Source organism: Oncorhynchus keta, chromosome 19 (assembly GCF_023373465.1).
Source record: "Oncorhynchus keta strain PuntledgeMale-10-30-2019 chromosome 19, Oket_V2, whole genome shotgun sequence".
Taxonomy (NCBI): domain Eukaryota; kingdom Metazoa; phylum Chordata; class Actinopteri; order Salmoniformes; family Salmonidae; genus Oncorhynchus; species Oncorhynchus keta.
This window is the reverse complement of record NC_068439.1, coordinates 70,276,186-70,296,315: the sequence shown is the minus strand read 5'-3', so window position 1 is coordinate 70,296,315 and position 20,130 is coordinate 70,276,186. Positions and strand designations below refer to the sequence as shown.

Genomic DNA, 20,130 nt, shown 5'->3' with positions numbered 1-20,130 from the left:
TTGTCTGTGATGTGTATGCCGAGGAACTTAAAACTTGCTACCCTCTCCACTACTGTTCCATCGATGTGGATAGGGGGTGTTCCCTCTGCTGTTTCCTGAAGTCCACAATCATCTCCTTAGTTTTGTTGACGTTGAGTGTGAGGTTATTTTCCTGACACCACACTCCGAGGGCCCTCACCTCCTCCCTGTAGGCCGTCTCGTCGTTGTTGGTAATCAAGCCTACCACTGTTGTGTCATCCGCAAACTTGATGATTGAGTTGGAGGCGTGCGTGGCCACGCAGTCGTGGGTGAACAGGGAGTACAGGAGAGGGCTCAGAACGCACCCTTGTGGGGCCCCGTGTTGAGGATCAGCGGGGAGGAGATGTTGTTGCCTACCCTCACCACCTGGGGGCGGCCCGTCAGGAAGTCCAGTACCCAGTTGCACAGGGCGGGGTCGAGACCCAGGGTCTCGAGCTTGATGACGAGCTTGGAGGGTACTATGGTGTTGAATGCCGAGCTGTAGTCGATGAACAGCATTCTCACATAGGTATTCCTCTTGTCCAGGTGGGTTAGGGCAGTGTGCAGTGTGGTTGAGATTGCATCGTCTGTGGACCTATTTGGGCAGTAAGCAAATTGGAGTGGGTCTAGGGTGTCAGGTAGGGTGGAGGTGATATGGTCCTTGACTAGTCTCTCAAAGCACTTCATGATGACGGAAGTGAGTGCTACGGGCGGTAGTCGTTTAGCTCAGTTACCTTAGCTTTCTTGGGAACAGGAACAATGGTGGCCCTCTTGAAGCATGTGGGAACAGCAGACTGGTATAGGGATTGATTGGATATGTCCGTAAACACACCGGCCAGCTGGTCTGCGCATGCTCTGAGGGCGCGGCTGGGGATGCCGTCTGGGCCTGCAGCCTTGCGAGGGTTAACACGTTTAAATGTCTTACTCACCTCGGCTGCAGTGAAGGAGAGACCGCATGTTTTCATTGCAGGCCGTGTCAGTGGCACTGTATTGTCCTCAAAGCGGGCAAAAAAGTGATTTAGTCTGCCTGGGAGCAAGACATCCTGGTCCGTGACTGGGCTGGGTTTCTTCTTGTAGTCCGTGATTGACTGTAGACCCTGCCACATGCCTCTTGTGTCTGAGCCGTTGAATTGAGATTCTACTTTGTCTCTGTACTGACGCTTAGCTTGTTTAATAGCTGCACTGTTTGTATTCGGTCATGTTACCAGACACCTTGCCCTGATTAAAAACAGTGGTTCGCGCTTTCAGTTTCACGCGAATGCTGCCATCAATCCACGGTTTCTGGTTAGGGAATGTTTTTATCGTTGCTATGGGAACGACATCTTCAACGCACGTTCTAATGAACTCGCACACCGAATCAGCGTATTCGTCAATATTCCCATCTGACGCAATACGAAACATGTCCCAGTCCACGTGATGGAAGCAGTCTTGGAGTGTGGAGTCAGCTTGGTCGGACCAGCGTTGGACAGACCTCAGCGTGGGAGCCTCTTGTTTAAGTTTCTGTCTGTAGGCAGGGATCAACAAAATGGAGTCGTGGTCAGCTTTTCCGAAAGGGGGGCGGGGCAGGGCCTTATATGCGTCGCGGAAGTTAGAGTAACAATGATCCAAGGTTTTACCACCCCTGGTTGCGCAATCGATATGCTGATAAAATTTAGGGAGTCTTGTTTTCAGATTAGCTTTGTTAAAATCCCCAGCTACAATGAATGCAGCCTCCGGATAAATGGTTTCCAGTTTGCAAAGAGTTAAATAAAGTTCGTTCAGAGCCATCGATGTGTCTGCTTGGGGGGGGATATATACGGCTGTGATTATAATCGAAGAGAATTCTCTTGGTAGATAATGCAGTCTACATTTGATTGTGAGGAATTCTAAATCAGGTGAACAGAAGGATTTGAGTTCCTGTATGTTTCTTTCATCACACCATGTCTCGTTAGTCATGAGGCATACGCCCCCGCCACTCTTCTTACCAGAAATATGTTTGTTTCTATCGGCGCAATGCGTGGAGAAACCCGTTGGCTGCACCGCCCCGGATAGCGTCTTCCCAGTGAGCCATGTTTCCGTGAAACAGAGAACGTTACAGTCTCTGATGTCCCTCTGGAATGCTACCCTTGCTCGGATTTCATCAACCTTGTTGTCAAGAGACTGGACATTGGCAAGAAGAATGCTAGGGAGTAGTGCGCGATGTGCCCGTGTCCGGAGTCTGACCAGAAGACCGCTACATTTCCCTCTTTTACGAAGTCGGATTTTTTTGGGGTCGCTGCATGGAATCAATTCCGTTGACCTGTTTGTAAGGAGGAACACAGGATCCGCGTCGCGGAAAACATATTCTTGGTCGTACTGATGGTGAGTTGACGCTGATCTTATATTCAGTAGTTCTTCTCGACTGTATGTAATGAAACCTAAGATGACCTGGGGTACTAATTTAAGAAATAACACGTAAAAAAACAAAAAACTGCATAGTTTCCTAGGAACGCGAAGCGAGGCAGCCATCTCTGTCGGCGCCGGAAGTAGACATTAACATTGCTGTGTAGTTTACCAATAAAAAGGTCTGTCGGTGATGTGGACATACTCGGTATACATATCCCGAAAGAAATAAATTATCTTACTACAATATATTTGAATAGAAAGTTAGCAAAAATATATAACACTTTGCTACCATGGAAAGTAAAATACCTGTCTATTTATGGAAAAATCCCCCTGATTAACTCTTAAATCATATCCCAGTTTACTAATTTACTTATGGTTTTGCGACCAGTTTTATAAATTATATGAGCAAAATATATATTTTATTTGTAACGGCAAGCCAGACAAATTTTAAATGGGCCTATTTGTATAATGAATATGAATTCGGAGGGCAAAATTGATTAAATATTAAAGCATTAGACATTTTACTAGTTGTCAGTCACACAAGAGTTATATTTCAATCCAAACTGTTTCTCTAGCAGGTTCAAGAATGGCCTTTTCCCCTTTATTCAGAATACAACCTCATTTCCGGTTATTTGAAAATGAAATAATCTCCAAAATATCGTTATTTTTAAAACAAGCCATAGTAAATTGGTTTCAATTTCAGTTTAATCCACCAGAAAAGATAGAACAAATATTACAACATATCTTGTGGTTAAACTCAAATACACTAATTGATAAAAAAAAGATATGTTTTCCCCCCCAAAATAAATAAACAGGTATAATCTTTGTAAAGGATATCAATAGGACTGGTGGAGTTATGTCAAATCTAACAAATATACAGTTGAAGAAGTCGGGAGTTTACATACACCTTAGCCAAATACATGTAAACTCACTCAGTTTTTCACAATTCCTGACATTTAATCAGAGTAAAAATTCCCTGTCTTAGGTCAGTTAGGATCACCACTATATTTTAGGAATGTGAAATTTCAGAATAATAGTAGAGAGAATTATTTATTTCAGCTTTGATTTCTTTCATCACATTCCCACTGGGTCAGAAGTTTACATACACTCAATTAGTATTTAGTAGCATTGCCTTTAAATTGTTTATTAACTTGGGTCAAACATTTCGGTTGGCCTTCCACAAGCTTCACACAATAAGTTGGGTGACTTTTGGCCCATTCCTCCTGACAGAGGTGGTGTAACTGAATCAGGTTTGTAGGCCTCCTTGCTCCCACGCGCTTTTTCAATTCTGCCCACAAATTTTCTATAGGATTGAGGTCAGGGCTTTGTGATGGCCACTCCAATACCTTGACTTTGTTGTCCTTAAGCAATTTTGCCACAACTTTGAAAGTATGCTTGGGGTCATTGTAGTCTAGTGGTTAGAGCGTTGGACTAGTAACCGGAAGGTTGCGAGTTCAAACCCCCGAGCTGACAGGGTACAAATCTGTAGTTCTGCCCCTGAACCCACTGTTTCCAGGCCGTCATTGAAAATAAGAATGTGTTCTTAACTGACTTGCCTGGTTAAATAAAGGTACAATTAAAATTTTAAAAATAAAACATGTCAATTGGGAAGACCCATTTGCGACCAAGCTTTAACTTCCTGAGATGTTGCTTCATTATATCCACATAATTTTCCTTCCTCATGATGCCATCTATTTTGCGAAGTGCACCAGTCCCTCCTGCAGCAAAGCACCCCCAAAACATGATGCTGCCACCCCTGCGCTTCACGGTTGGGATGGTGTTCTTCGGCTTGCAAGCCTCCCCCTTTTTCCTCCAAACATAATGATGGTCATTCTGTCCAAACAGTTATGTTTTTGTTTCATCAGACCAGAGGACATTTCTCCAAAAAGCACAATCTTTGTCCCCATGTGCAGTTGCAAACCGTAGACTGGCTTTTTATGGCGGTTTTGGAGCAGTGGCTTCTTCCTTGCTGAGCAGCATTTCAGCTTATGTCGATATAGGACTTGTTTTTACTGTCGATATAGATACTTTTGTACCTGTTTCCTCCAGCATCTTCACAAGGTCCTTTGCTGTTGTTCTGGGATTCATTTGCACTTTTGGCACCAAAATACATTAATCTCTAGGAGACAGAACATGTCTCCTTCCTGAGCAGTATGACGGCTGCGTGGTCCCATGATGTTTATACTTGCGTACTATTGTTTGTACAGATGAACGTGGTACCTTCAGGTGTTTGGAAATTGCTCCAAAGGATGAACCAGGCTTGTAAAGGTCTACAATTTTTCTTCTGAGGTCTTGGCTGATTTCTTTTGATTTGCCCATGATGTCAAGCAAAGAGGCACTGAGTTTGAAGGTAGGCATTGAAATACATCCACAGTTGCACCTCCAATTGACACAAATTATGTCAATTAGCCTATCAGAAGCTTCTGAAGCCATGGCATCATTTTCTGGAATTTTCCAAGCTGTTTAAAGGCAGTCAACTTAGTGTATGTAAACTTCTGACCCACTGGAATTGTGATACAGTGAATTAAAAGTGAAATAATCTGTCTGGAAACAATTGTTGGAAAAATGACTTGTGTCATGTACAAAGTAAATGTCCTAACCTACTGCCAAAACTATAGTTTGTTAAAAAGAAATTTGTGGAGTGGTTGAAAAATGAGTTTTAATGACTCCAACATAAGTGCATGTAAACTTCCGACCTCAACTGTATATGGAAATGTCTGCTCTACCCAAAATTACAACCAACTAATTGCAGCATTACTGCAAAAATGGAAGAGGCAAGTGGAAGGGGAAAAAAGTAACTTGTCTGTTGGCCATGCATTGAAGACCAACATTTGTTAAAGAAATGTGACAAATAAAAAGGTATACGAGTTTCATTTAAGGACAAAAAAAAATTGACAGCTGTGCCATATAAATAGTAAAATAGTTGGGAAGAGATTCCCAATGTACCGATTCCATGGCACATTGTTTATGAACTTATATGCAAAACAATGGCGGATTCTAAACTCATAATTTTTCAATTAAAATTATTATTCAAAATTATTGCAACCAATAGAATGTTATATATTGTGGGGATACAACCATCCCAGTTCTGCAGATTTTCCTGCGAAAAGACAAAACCATTAGATTATTTGTTTTGGTACTGTCCTTATGTAGCTTGTTATTGGCTGCAGGTCCAGAAATGGTTGAAGATGTGGAGCTAACTCAGATAGCACTACTGGGTGATTTGAAAAGTCATAGTCAATCGATCAATAATACTTTTAGCAAAAAGAGTGTATCTATAATTTACAATATATAGAAACTATGAGAATAGAAAGGTTCAGAACATTGTGAAACATCACAGAACAGTGGAAAAATATATGGCAAATAGAAATAAAAAATGGATGGTGTTCAAAGATAGATGGGAGGGGTTGAGTGGAGCTGAAGGGTGGGATTAAAAACAACAAGAAAACTAATGTCAAATCTGCTGTGTCTGTAAAATGTATATGGGTTCGGAACTTTTGTGAAACAGTAGTTAAAAATATATGGCAAAGTAGAAATACTGGATGGGATTCGGAGATGGATGGGAAGGGTTGATGGTAGCTGAAGGATGGGATTAAAAACCAACAAAACATAACTGTTGCATTGTTTCCGTAAAATGTATATAGTATGTATAAACTGGAAGTAGAAGCCTCAGTGTTGTTGTCCATTAGTTTACTCCAATTAGGAGAGGGGTGGTAGGGTTAGGTTAAATAATAAAGGAAAAAATATATATTTTTAAATATACACAGTACCAGTCAAAAGTTTGGACACACCTACTCATTCAATGGTTTTTCTTTATTATTTTTTTTTAGATATTTTATTTTTGCATTTTCCAATTAAGAACATTCAAAACAAAAGTGAAAAGATATTGGACAACGATAGGACAAAGTGACAGTAACAGACGAACGTAACAAAAATAAATTATAATTATAGTTATATAAACAAACATACAATAATTAAAAATTTTAGAAATTTAAAAAATAAAAAAATAAAAATAACGAGACATTGGATCTGCTGCCGTAGGCTACATAATATACATTACGTGTGAAACATTATGTGAGGATTATATATAGATTCAATCAATGAGATGAGGGGGGAGAATCTCCATATAGTCAATAAAAGGTTGCCAAATTCTGTAAAATGTCTTTAACTTATTCCTCAAGCAGTAAGTGATCTTCTCCAAAGGGATACAACTATTAACTTCCGAAAGCCACATTGCAACTGGCAGGGAGGAATCCAATTTCCATTTCAAGGCAATACATTTCTTGGCAATCGTATGTATGTCAGGGCACGTTCTAATAGCCTCAGCCAACGGTTCGATGGCGAGGGCAAAGAGGTGGGGGCTAATTGGGCAACCTTGTCTGTTCCCCCTATAAAGAGGGAAAGAGGAGGAAGTAATCCCATTGGTAGCAATCCTAGCTTTAGGAGATTTGTAGAGTGATTTTATCAAATTTACAAACACGGTACCTAAACCGAACTTTTCCAAGACGCGAAAGAGGTATGGCCATTCAACCCTATCAAAGGCCTTTTCAGCGTCGAGGGAGACTGCGACACCAGGTATTTTGTTTTTGTTAGCAAGGTGAATTATATCAAATAACCTTCTGAGATTATTGGAGGACAATCTATTAATTATGAAGCCAGTCTGATCTGGGTTGACCAACAGGGGAAGACATGACTCCAGTCTCTTAGATAGCATCTTGGTGACCAGTTTACAATCTGTGTTAAGTAAAGAGATTGGTCTATAGGAGGTGCACTTTAGCGGGTTTTTCCCTTTCTTGTGGATTACAGTAATTACTGCTTGAGAGAAGGATTCTGGAAAGCAGTTGTCTTCTCTGGCTTTTTTAAGTACCTCCATAAGGTAGGGGACCAACAGCTCCCTAAATTCTTCATAGAACTCTGGCGGGAAGCCATCCTCCCCAGGAGATTTATTAGAAGGTAAGGATTTAATGGCCTCCAACAATTCAGGGACTGAGAAGTGTTCACTCAGGCGCTCGCTGTCTTCCCCTGACAGGCATGGGAGGTTGAGAGAGGAGAGAAAGGAGTCTATCTCTGATAGATCATCGCTTGATTGGGAAGTGTAGAGGTCTTCATAGTATTTCTTAAAAGTATTATTAATTTCAGTAGGGTCGAAAGATATCTCTTTAGTGAGAGTTTCTATGGCATTAATTTTCCTCTTACTTTCCTCTGCTTTCAGTTGCCATGCCAATACTTTGTGAGCTTTCTCTCCAAGCTCATAATAACGCTGTTTTGATTTAGTGATGGCCCTTTCAGCTTGATATGTGTTTAGAATATTATATTTAAGAGTTTTATTTACCAAAAGCCTGTATAGATCTTTAGTCGGGCCTCTTTGGTAGGTTTTCTCTAGCTCTGAGATTTCAGATTCAAGAGCACTCAGTTCCGCACCGTGTTTTTTCTTCAGCCCTTTAGTATAGGAAATAATCTGTCCCCTCAGGTAGGCCTTCAATGTGTCCCAAAGAATGAAGCTGTCAGGAGCAGGGGGTTTGTTTGTCAAAGTAAAAATATTGATCTGCTCTTTGACGAATGCACAAAATTCAGGTTGCTTTAGAAGTGTAGAATGTAGTCTCCATCTATATGCTCCATTTACCTTGGTAGGAATGGAGATTGATAATACCAGAGGAGAATGGTCACTAAGCAATCTGGGGAGATACTCGACATCTAACACTCTATGAAACACTTGTGTCGAAAGTAAAAAGTTATCTATGTGTGTGTGTGTCTTGTGTGGGTGTGAATAAAAAGAGTAGTCCCTATCCTGTGGGTGCAACGGTCTCCAGATGTCTAGTAAATTGAGATCTTTCATGAATGACATGGTGAGCTTGCCGGCTTTGGTAAGAAGTGAGGGTTTATCAGAAGACCTATCAAGAACTGTATCTAAGCAAAAATTAAAATCTCCTCCAACCAGTAGCCATCCTGGTGGTGCTTGAGCAACCTGAAGGAAGACATTCTGAATAAACATATGGTCATCGAAGTTAGGAGCATAAATATTCAATAGGGTCAAAGACTCTGAAAACATATGCCCCTGCACCAAAACAAACCTGCCAGAGGAATCAGAGATGGTGTTGTTGACGGAGAAGGGGATGTGTCTACTTATCAAAATTGCAGTTCCTCTTGCTTTGGTGTTAAAAGAGGATGCAAAAACTTGTCTTACCCATTCCCTCTTCAATTTCTTGTGTTCACTGGCTGTAAGATGTGTTTCTTGTAAAAACACAATGTCAGCCTTTAATTTCTTACGGTATGTATAGACTATTTTCCTTTTAATCGGGCTGTTAAGACCTTTTACGTTGAATGTGACATATTTTAGTGGATTAAGCATAGGTTGGGTTTCAAATATGTAACTGAATAGAAATCTATCATATGCAGATAATTAGGAAATGTTTCAACTTTGGTTTGAGCACAAGTGACCTGTGTGTCTCTTTAAGAAGGAAACAATAAACATAGAAAAAAGGAAGAAAAAAATAATAAAAATCCCATCCACCCCGATTGTCAGACTAGAACAACAGTCCCAACAATCAAACATGAATACACTTGTAGAGATGCGTCGCTGCTCGCTTTCCATCTTGCTCTTACTAGCTAAACCTTGGCGTAAACTAAAACCTGCGAGCTCTCTAAATTGAAAACAAACGTTGTGGATAGATATTTATGGCTGAATATTTACTGCCCACGGTAAGGGCTGCTTGAGTCTCTTTACGAAAGATTAACATAAATGAGGGGGAAAGCAGTGGGCCTAAACCCACTTATTGCTTCGCCCAGTAGATATGGACTAAACCAAAAGGGAGGCTGCTGAGAGCAACAGTCTGGAACTGTCGTCTGAGTTATGAGGGCTAATGCTAATCTTGCTAGCTGTAGCGTTATCGTTATCTTGGGAATCAACAACGTTTTGGTCGTCCTTCTTGCCTCTTGGTCGGCGGTCCATGGCTCTTTGGGAAGGTAAGTACTTGACAATTTATCAGCCGATGTTAGAATATTGTTTCACCGTTGTTATTTAGGTAAAAATAGAATAACTTTGAAGAGCTCGGTTTGTCAACGTCTGCTCAGCTCCGCGGCATCACGTGTCTCCGGGTTTTTCTTTATTTGTACTAGTTCCTACATTGTAGAATAATAGTGAAGAAATAAAAACTATGAAATAACACATATGGAATCATGTAGTAACCAAACAAGTGTTAAACAAAACAAAATATTTTATATTTGAAATTCTTAAAAGTAGCCACCCTTTGCCTTGATGACAGCTTTGCGCACTTTTGGCATTTCCTCAACCAGCTTCATGAGGTAGTCACCTGGAATGCATTTCAATTAACAAGTGTGCCTTGTTAAAAGTTAATTTGTAGAGCTTCTTTCCTTCTTAATGCGTTGAGCCAATCAGTTTTGTTGTGACATGGTAGGGGTGGTATACAGAAGATAGCCCTATTTAGTAAAATACCAAGTCCATATTATAGCTAGAACAGCTCAAATAAGCAAAAAGAAATTACAGTCCATCATTACTTTAAGACATGAAGGTCAGTCAATGCGGAAAATTTCAAGAACTTTGAAAGTTTCTTCAAGTGCAGTCGCAAAAACCATCAAGTGCTATGATGAAACTGGTACTCATGAGGACCACCACAGGAAAGGAAGACCCAGAGTTACCTCTGCTGCAGAGGATAAGTTCATTAGAGTTACTAGCCTCAGATTGAAGCCCAAATAAATGCTTCACAGAGTTCAAGCAACAGACATTGTGAATCATGCCTTCATGGTCAAATTGCTGCAAAGAAAACACTACTAAAAGACAACAATTAGAAGAGGAGACATGCTTGGGCCAAGAAACAAGAACAATGTGTGGTTCCCACCGTGAAGCATGGAAGAGGAGGTGAGATGGTGCTTTGCTGGTAACACTGTCTGTGATTTATTCAGAATTCAAGGCACACTTAACCAGCATTGCTACCACAGCATTCTCCAGCAATACGCCATCCCATTTGGTTTGCACCTAGTGGGACTATCACAGGACAATGACCCAACACACCTCCAGGCTGTGTAAGGAATATTTGACCAAGGAGAGTTATGGAGTGCTGCATCAGATGACCTGGCCTCCACAATCACCCGACCTCAACCCAATTGAGATGGTTTGGAAAGAGTTGGGCCGCAGAGTGAAGGAAAAGCAGTCAACAAGTGCTCAGCATATGTGGGAACTCCATCAAGACTGTTGGAAAAGCATTCCAGGTGAAGCTGGTTGAGAGAATGCCAAGCGTGTGCAAAGCTGTCGTCAAGGGAAAGGGTGGCTGCTTTGAAGAATCTAAAATTAAAAAATTACATTGATTTGTTAACACTTTTTTGGTTACTACATGATATATGTGTATTTCATAGTTTTGATGTCTTTACTATTATTCTACAATGTAGAAAATAGTTTTTTTTTTTAAAACAACAACCCTGGAATGAATAGGTGTCTGCAAACTTTTGACTGGTACTATATATATATAGATTTACAAAAATATATATGGGTGATTGGAAATTATAGAGAATTACATTGAGGGAATCTACAATCTATCTGCACTATTAAAGCTGATCTACTCCCTTAAACATGTTTCAATAATAATAACCCCCCCCCCCTCTCCCAATTTTTTTTATATGTTTTATTCTAGATTATTACCTCTGGGGACATCATCCAGATTGCGGTACCAGGAGATGGGGAGGCCTGTGGTGGTGGTTCCATGGCGGTACACAGGCTCATCCTCGCTGGCTGACACCTGGCTCTGGTCTCCTGTTAGACACTGGGCCTGGACCTGGCTCAGCTTAGGACTCACCTCCACCAGGTGCACTGAGACTGCAGCCCCACCCAGGGCCCCACGCAGCTGACTGAAAACCTGAACAACACAGACACAGGGAGACAGACAGACAAACAGAGAGAGACAAACAGACAGGGTGTAGTTTAGTTCATTGGATCCTGGATTATGACTCACTGGTCTGAGTTTAAATGTCCTGATAAAATCCATGATGAGATTCAGGACCGGTTGTGACTGTCTAAAATCACAAGAAATATTTTGATGAAAAAAACAAGAACGTTTCAATATATAACAGGCAAAATGGGGAAATGGCTCCCTCAACTGATCATAGATTGAACTGACATGTATACTGTGTACACATTCAACATTTTTGCCATTTAGTAAGATTTAGCAGCCCTGGACTGGACATACATACTCTGAGAATGTCATTGGCTAAGGAGCCTCTTCCTGGTCCAAACTCTACTAACTGGAAGCGACTGGGCTTCCCTGCTCCCATCCACTCACTCAAACACCAGATCCCCAGCAACTACAGGCAGAGAAGGGAGGAGCTCAAACCATTATCATCACTCAGGGCATTGGGACTGGAACAACATCAAGAGACTTGAACATTAAGAGACTGTTGATTGTGTATATGCATACTTATCTACTACACAAAAATACATACATGTATTAAAATGTTGTTCTGGATAAATGCTTACCTCCCCAAATATCTGACTAATTTCTGGTGATGTGATGAAATCTCCATCTGGCCCAAGCATATCATTCTGCACATAATAGCCCTGGAACATGAAATAGAGCACTTCATCTCTGAAGCAAACATTTCTATAGAGTAATAGCATAGTCTGACGGGTTTCTTTACTACAGTTGAAGTCGGAAGTTTATATACACCTTAGCCAAATACATTTAAACTCAGTTTTTCACAATTCCTGACATTTAATCAGAGTAAAATTTCCCCGTCGTAGATCAGTTAGGATCACCACTATATTTTAAGAATGTGAAATGTCAGAGTAATAGTAGAGAGAATTATTTATTTCAGCTTTGATTTATTTCATTACATTCCCAGTGGGTCAGAAGTTTACACACACTCAATTAGTATTTGGTAGCATTGCCTTTACATTGTTTAACTTGGGTCAAACTTTTCATTTAGCCTTCCACCAGGTTTCCACAATAAGTTGGGTGAATTTTGGCCCATTCCTACTGACAGAGGTGGTGAAACTGAGTCAGGTTTGTAGGCCTCCTTGCTCACACACACATTTTCAATTCTCCCCACAAATGTTCTATAGGGTTGAGGTCAGGGCCTTATGATGGCCACACCAATACCTTGACTTTGTTGTCCTAAAGCCATTTTGCCACAACTTTGGAAGTATGCTTGGGGTAATTGTCCATTTGGAAGACCCATTTTACGACCAAGCTTTAACTTCCTGACTGATGTCTTGAAATGTTGCTTCAATATATCCACAATTTTTCTACCTCATGATGCCATCTATTTTGTGAAGTGCATCACTCCCTCCTGCTGCAAAGCACCCCCACAACATGATGCTGCCACCCCCGTGCTTCACGGTTGGGATGGTGTTCTTCAGCTTGCAAGCGGCCCCCTTTTTCCTCCAAACATAACAATGGTCATTATGGCCAAACAGTTCTATTTTTGTTTCATCAGACTAGAGGATATTTCTCCAAAAAGTATGATCTTTGTCCCCATGTGCAGTTGCAAACCGTAGTCTGGCTTATTATGGCAGTTTTGGAGCAGTGGCTTCTTCCTTGATGAGCGGCCTTTCAGGTTGTCGATTTTTGGACTTGTTTTACTGTGGATATAGATACTTTTGTACCTGTTTCCTCCAGCATCTTCACAAGGTCCTTTGCTGTTGTTCTGGGATTGATTAGCACTTTTCGTCACCAAAGTACATTCATCTCTAGGAGACAGAACGTGTCTCCTTCCTGAGCGGTATGACGGCTGCATGGTCCCATTGTGTTTATACTTGCTTACTATTGTTTGTACAGATGAACGTGGTACCTTCAGGCATTTGGAAATTGCTCCCAAGGATGAACCAGACTTGTGGAGGTCTGCAATTTATTTTCTGATGTCTTGGCAGATTTCATTTGATTTTCATATGATGTCAACCAAAGAGGCACTGAGTTTGAAGGTAGGCCTTGAAATACATTCACAGTTACACCTCCAATTGACTCAAATGATGTCAATTAGTTTATCAGAAGCTTCTAAAGCCATGACATAATTTTCTGGAATTTTCCAAGCTGTTTAAAGGCACAGTCAACTTAGTGTACGTAAACTTCTGACCCACTGGAATTGTGATATGTTATTTCACTTATAATTCACTCTGTCTGTAAACAATTGTTGGAAAAATTACTTGTGCCACGCACCGACTTGCCAAAACTATAGTTTGTTAACAAGAAATGTGTGGAGTGGTTGACAAACAAGTTTTAATGACTCCAACCTAAGTGTATGTAGACTTCCGACTTCAACTGTATGTATGTATGTATGTATGTATAACGAGTAGTTACCATGACTGGGTTGGTAAGAACCTCTCTCATGTACTCTGCCACTGAGATAGGACCTGTGGCTTTGATCTTGGAGGTTAGGTGTCTGAGCATCGAGTTTCCTGGCATTGGTTTCTCTGCTGAGCTGCTTGAGAAACTTTGGCTCTGTGCCACGCTCCATGATCTAACTATAGAGTAGAAGACGTAAACAATAGAGTATATTAAATATAATTCGCTTAACTATCTGACGGCCAGACATAGACTAAATAAAGAAATCGCCCTTACCAAATAATGGTGGTGGACAAGGGCGGGCAAGGACTCCTCTTAATCTCTGCAGTGCTCGAACAGTCCTCATTGAGACAGCAAGCTAGCTACAACAGTCAAACAATTCCCTACTGTAACTGTACTTCCCAGAAATTGTCATCAAGTCTGAATTTCACAGCAGGTGCTCGTGTTATCAAGTTAGCTATCTATCTAACGAAGATCGATAGCTGCACATGTAGCATGAGAGACAACTAAAAGCACAATCTCGAGGATCAGCTAAAGTGAACTCGTTTCATAAATACAATAACATGTCAAACTCTAGTTCATCTTTATATGACTGACTTTGGCAGATAATGTATTAATTACTCAAAAAACTCATTGGACATATTCAACAATCTAACTACCTACATTTGTGTGCAAGTACATCCGCCTTCTTACGGCAACAACAATTATGATTGGACAATTAACTCGTCGTGTCGTTGTAACAAAGCTTTTGATTGGATCATATTGACTTGTGAACGTCAGGTCAAACTGTCCTGTTCGATACATACAAATCCAAATAGAACCCGGACATTTCTTACAAATATAAGTATGCCGTTTAAGATTAAAATAGCTAATATTGTTCTGAAGTTTTACTGAGTATAGACATCACAAGGATTTTATTTCAACAGGCAGTTTACCGTCCATTGTTCTTCCAGGTCCTGTCGTATTTCTACATGCCGCTGTCAGCATGGCACCAAAAGCAAAAGAACGTAACGCGGCAGTAGCCAAAACAAATTATGTTCATGTGAAGGACGAGTTTGAAAATGACAACGAAAAAGAAAACATGTATGGTGATAGTCCTCAACCGGACGACGAATTTAATTTGGACGAGGTTTTGCGTTTGGGTGGAAGCCGAGTAAGTATCTGAGGCTAGCAAGCCAACTAACGTTACAAAATTAACCTCCTGCTAACCTTCGCAGTAAACCACAACTGCGACTTCTAAATCAAATCTAATTTGATTGGTCACTTACACATAGTTAGCAGATGTTATTGCGAGTGTAGCGAAATGCTTATGCTTCTAAATCTGACAGTGCAGTAGTATCTAACAGGTCATATCTAACAATTCCACAACAAAACCTAATATCTAACAAATTCCACAACAAAACGTAATACACACAATCTAGTAAAGGTATGGGATGAGAATATATAAGTATAAAATAAGGGTGAGGGTTAATAAGGGTTACATTTGGTTTAAATAATGCAAAAACAAAGTTTTGGAGAAGAAAGTAAAAGTGCAATGTGTGCCATGTAAGAAAGCTAACGTTTTAAGTTCCTTGCTCAGAACATGAAAGCTGGTGGTTCCTTTTAACATGAGTCTTCAATATTCCCAGGTAAGAAGTTTTAGGATGTAGTTATTATAGGAATTATAGGACAATTTCTATCTACCATTTATATTTCATATACCTTTGACTATTGGATGTTCTTATAGGCACTTTAGTGTTGCCAGTGTAACAGTATAGCTTCCGTCCCTCTCCTCGCCACTACCTGGGCTCGAACCAGGAACACATCGACAACAGCAACCCTCGAAGCAGCGTTACCATGCAGAGCAAGGGGACCAACTACTCCAAGTCTCACAGCGAGTGACGTTTGAAACGCTATTAGCGCGCACCCTGCTAACTAGCTAGCCATTTCACATCACATCGTTACACCAGCCTAATCTTGGGAGTTGGTGGGCTTGAAGTCATAAACAGTGCAATGCTTGAAGCACAGCACTGAGCTGCTGGCAAAACGCACGAAAGTGCTGTTTGAATGAATGCTTACGAGCCTGCTGGTGCCTACCATCGCTCAGTCCGACTGCTCTGTCAAATCATATACTTAATTATAAAATAACACACACAAATACGAGCCGTAGGTCATTAATATGGTCAAATCTGGAAACTATCATCTCAAACAAGACATTTATTATTTCAGTGAAATACGGAACCGTTACATATTTTATCTAATGGGTGGCATCCATCAGTCTAAATATTCCTGTTACATTGCACAACCTTCAATGTTATGTCATAATTATGTACAATTCTGGCAAATTAGGAGGCCCAAACTGTTGCATATACCCTGACTGCGTGCAATGAACACAAGAGAAGTGACACAATTTCACCTGGTTAATATTGCTGCTAACCTGGATTATTTTAGCTAAATATGCAGGTTTAAAAATATATACTTCTGTGTAAGAAAGGCATTGATGTTTATGGTTAGGTACACATTGGAGCAAGGACAGTCCTTTTTCACGAATACGCACCGCATCGATTACGCACACAGGACACGCTAGATAAAATAGTAATCTCATCAACCATGTGTAGTTAACTAGTGATTATGATCGATTGATTGTTTTTTATAAAATAAGTTTAATGCTAGCTAGCAACTTACCTTGGCTTACTGATTCAGACCTGGATGATGACTTGGCTGGTGATCTGGATGAGGAGGACTTTGGAGATGAATTTGGGGAGGAGGGAGGGGCCTTCATGGACAGCATTGGAGATTGTATTATTTCTCTCCTTCCTCCCAAAGTGTGCACTTGCTCACTTCCCTTCACTATTTTGAAATGAAATGACTGGTTTAACAATATGGTAGAAAATCCCACTAACCTGTACCTCCACTACAGGTTCACACTTGACTCTAATTTGTTTTTTAGTTCCAGAACTTGATAACACTGGTAAGCAGATTGAAATAACTTAAAAATACATTTCAAAAGGGCATCCTTAATTGTGAATGTTATTAATGCGGCAGCGTAGCCTAGTGGTTAGAGCGTTGGACTAGTAACCGGAAGGTTGCGAGTTCAAACCCCCGAGCTGACAAGGTACAAATCTGTCGTTCTGCCCCTGAACAGGCAGTTAACCCACTGTTCCCAGGCCGTCATTGAAAATAAGAATATGTTCTTAACTGACTTGCCTGGTTAAATAAAGGTAAAACAATATATATAAAAAAAAGGTTGATTCTTATCAAATACAATAGCTTCCCTTCAAGATTCAGATGAGATGGAGGTTCCACACACAAGGCCAGGTTCTAAAAAGAGGAAGGAATCAGAGGATCTTGACTTCAGTGGTTCTTTAGGTTAGTAACTGGGCCTCTGTTTGTACTATTCAACTGCTCTGAATTTCATTCAGGAGTGTAGAATCTTATCTGACATGTTCTGTCATTGTAGGTTCCAAACCAGGGAAGGAAAGGAGGAAACAGCCATGTTGGCATCTGCTGAAGAGGTGAGATGATCACGCATGTCATATTTCTCACAATGTTAAGTTGGTGTGCTGATGTCTATCCGTTTGTTGAAGAGTTAGTTTATTGTATGAAACTAAATGTGTTTTTTTTTACAGTTTGTGTATATGTTGGATGAAAATGCTGGTTCTAAGTTTGACAACATTGGCGTGAATGCTATGGCCAACAAAGACAAAGCAGGTAAACCTTGGCTTCAATACAGTCAGTCAACCTATTGAATATATCCTTGTCCTATTGTGTACCACAGTTAGTGCCACCTAACAGAAAAAAAACAGACCCGGGCCAATTCATATAAATTACTTTATTTAGTTGGCTAGATACTAGCGGAAAACCACAGTATATCCCCCATGGAGAGAGTCAGTATCTTCACAGCAGTTTAGAGCATACTAGGGAAGCACATTTCGGGCAATTTTGTTGCCGATTAACCAACCCTCATTAACTGGTCAACAAACTGTTACATTTTTTTTCTAGACAGTAAAACGACGTGACCAATAGAAAATACTATGCATGCATACAAGAAATGGACGTGTTTCATTAAGCGCTTAATGAAAACATGCAACAATAGCAAGTCTATCGTCTTACAGTCAAAAGGCTACAGCCTATTATTGACCAAGCACCTATTGTAATGAAGCAGATCATTAAAATGTGATTTTCAGACATTTGTCGGAAAATAGCGCTCTAAACAGCACCACTCTATTGCAAGGGGTTTCATATGAAACTCCTTTAAGAAACTTAAAGGGGGAATCTAATAGCAACAACTAGGATGGGCTGCTAATATGACTCGGATTGTGCCTTTGGCTTCTGGACAATGACAGAAAGTTGATATGAAACCAATAGAACAGAAATTCTGGGTAATTCTATAAAATAATTGCTTTCACATTTCTATGGTTAGAATTTGGCTAGGCTACTTTGAAGGTAAGACCTTCCTCATTATTTGAAGTAAAGTAAAAGTTGTGGGTTTCAAACAATTACTGCCTCAAGCTCACATGTAAAGTAATGAGTGACATGATAGCCTATCCACTTTAATAAGAAATAAACCTGGCAGCTCTTTTTAATCGTGGCCATCAAAACCATTAACACACGACTGCATTTAGAATTATTTGCTGCACATACAAAAGCATGTTTCACTCCAGTACTAGCTTTTTGAGGACCTGCTCTTGTGCTGTCTGACAGGTGATGGGTCATTCCGATCCTCAAACTAGGGTGTGTGTGTGTGTGTGTGTTAAATAAGATGCATGACGACTAATAAAAATACACACGCGCCAATTGAATTCCACCAAATAATACAGGTTAACCTATAGATTGATGAGCATGACCGGTCAAATGTATTTTCAGTGGCTAACCGATTAACCGCCAACCCCCTATAGCACACCTAGTCATACTCTAGTAGTCCTTTTAACGTTGCACAGAATAGGCTATTCGCTCAAGCATGATGGCTCTAAAGCAGTGGTTCTCCATCTTGGTCCTGGGGACCCAAAAGGGGTGCACATTTTAGTTTTTGCCTTAGCGCTACACACCTGATTCAAATCATCAGGCTTTGATTCCGGTGTGTAGTGCGAGGGCAAAACCAAATGTTTTTGGGTCCCCAGGACCAGGATGGAGAACCACTGATCTAAAGGTAACCCTAAGACGATAACCACCGGGCACATTTCATATGGAGAAGGTTGTTGAATACAGATGATGACCTAACTTTAGTAGAGGATGCAGTCTGGTTTTTGCTCATTGCTCTTCTGTCTTCTCTTCCTTCAGGTGTCAGGCAGCTCAAGTGGGAAGCCCAGAGAGACGACTGGGTCCGTGGCAGAGACATCAAGACACTACTGAAGAAGAAGGCCATGTTTAACAAGAAGAAACAGTTTGGCAAACCAAGGGCTGGCAAAAAGACTATCAAGAAGAAGTAATACTTTCTGGACCTAAGATTACTTATGTTTGTGTTCACACACCTTTATTCCTTCTTGGACCAATCTTCGAGGTCTTTCTCTCGAATCCCATAAACCCCAGCATATTCGTTGGACTTGTAATAAACTGGAAAGAGAGTGATAGTCTCTCAGCATTCAACACATTTAATCACATGATGATGGTTCAGTGGGCAGCATGTCCACTGTAGCAAAATGTTTTGCAACTGTTTCCACTGAGGCAATACACCGGTATATTCATTAATCTAACTCTGTTGCCAGTTCCAGGTTGTACTGCCAATCATTGGAGAAACGACTAAATACCTGTGAAATGATGTATTCTCTGTATAGCTATTTTAACTCTGTATTGTATTTTGTATAGGTTTATACAAGAAATACAAAATGAAAACAGTATACTAGGAGATGGTTTGCAGTAATTGTAACTGGGGGGAATAGTGTAATAATATCGGCTGATTTCATTGCTGTGCAGCTTGGAATTGAGGACCGATTCCTCCAGTTTGTGTGTGTTTTGAACTGTCTACAGCCTTTACCTTCCAGGACAGAGGGAAGCATGTTGTTCATTCTGTTCCTGAAATCTAAAAACAGAAAATGTTGTTACAAAGGTGTACATAGCCCAAGGTAGAGTCCATGACGTCCTTTCTATATAAAATTAAAATAATACCTTGACTTGTGTTCATCTTGTAAAAAAGACCATAAGCACCGAGCACACCTGCAACTTCAAGTAATACTACTCCTTTGAACAGTCTCCTTGCTAACGGTGCTAATGGTTTGGGGGCCATCTAGGAAAGACGGAGGCTGTGGTAAGGTTCACTTTCAATGGAGTCCGCAATGCATTCAATCTAAATTCGCAGACAGCTATTCATTTCAGCAGACAACTCAGACCTTTTAGTACGAATATCATAAAACATTAAATGCATGATGTATTACAAATGAACTATGTTGTATTGGTATATCATACCAACCTACCTCACATGCCCTTGTATAATTTTACTTCCTGAGTGCAGTACGGAAACGCAGGTGAGACATTCAGGGCGGTATGAAAAGCATTTCTCCGAGCA

General features: G+C 40.5%; 3 protein-coding genes across 7 annotated transcripts in view; 1 reads left to right on the top strand and 2 right to left on the bottom strand.

Annotated features, from left to right (window-relative positions):
- ndufaf7 (NADH:ubiquinone oxidoreductase complex assembly factor 7) overlaps positions 1 to 14,794 on the bottom strand; it is a 23,181-nt gene extending 8,387 nt beyond the window's left edge. The window contains exons 1-6 of one of the 3 annotated variants that reach the window (XM_035794509.2): positions 14,585 to 14,794; positions 13,926 to 14,011; positions 13,665 to 13,828; positions 11,846 to 11,926; positions 11,563 to 11,673; positions 11,015 to 11,228 (exon numbers count right to left, since the gene is read on the bottom strand). In XM_035794509.2, coding sequence (XP_035650402.1) covers positions 11,015 to 11,228; positions 11,563 to 11,673; positions 11,846 to 11,926; positions 13,665 to 13,828; positions 13,926 to 13,995 — 640 coding nt within the window. In that variant the 5' untranslated portion in view covers positions 13,996 to 14,011; positions 14,585 to 14,794. Of the gene's footprint in view, positions 1 to 3,095; positions 10,661 to 11,014; positions 11,229 to 11,562; positions 11,674 to 11,845; positions 11,927 to 13,664; positions 13,829 to 13,925; positions 14,012 to 14,312; positions 14,344 to 14,584 lie in introns of those variants that run through there. The other 2 variants (XM_035794508.2, XM_052471219.1) reach the window with 2 other exon arrangements.
- LOC118398797 (CCAAT/enhancer-binding protein zeta-like) lies at positions 14,654 to 19,738 on the top strand. Of its 2 annotated transcripts, XM_035794511.2 has the most exons (5): positions 14,657 to 14,802; positions 16,899 to 16,997; positions 17,089 to 17,143; positions 17,258 to 17,339; positions 18,909 to 19,738. In XM_035794511.2, exons 3-5 carry the CDS (start codon positions 17,123 to 17,125, stop codon positions 19,055 to 19,057), a joined length of 252 nt encoding a protein of 83 aa, XP_035650404.1. In that variant the 5' UTR covers positions 14,657 to 14,802; positions 16,899 to 16,997; positions 17,089 to 17,122; the 3' UTR covers positions 19,058 to 19,738. The 2 variants fall into 2 exon arrangements, with proteins under 2 accessions (XP_035650403.1, XP_035650404.1); XM_035794510.2 differs by lacking the exon at positions 16,899 to 16,997 and having other exon boundaries at positions 14,654 to 14,802.
- LOC118398798 (protein CEBPZOS-like) lies at positions 17,446 to 20,130 on the bottom strand. 2 transcript variants are annotated; one of them, XM_035794513.2, is made up of 5 exons: positions 20,039 to 20,130; positions 19,734 to 19,851; positions 19,603 to 19,647; positions 19,100 to 19,181; positions 17,446 to 18,976 (listed from the first exon to the last, which is right to left on the bottom strand). In XM_035794513.2, exons 2-4 carry the CDS (start codon positions 19,849 to 19,851, stop codon positions 19,102 to 19,104), a joined length of 243 nt encoding a protein of 80 aa, XP_035650406.1. In that variant the 5' UTR covers positions 20,039 to 20,130; the 3' UTR covers positions 17,446 to 18,976; positions 19,100 to 19,101. The 2 variants fall into 2 exon arrangements, with proteins under 2 accessions (XP_035650406.1, XP_035650407.1); XM_035794514.2 differs by having other exon boundaries at positions 17,446 to 18,973.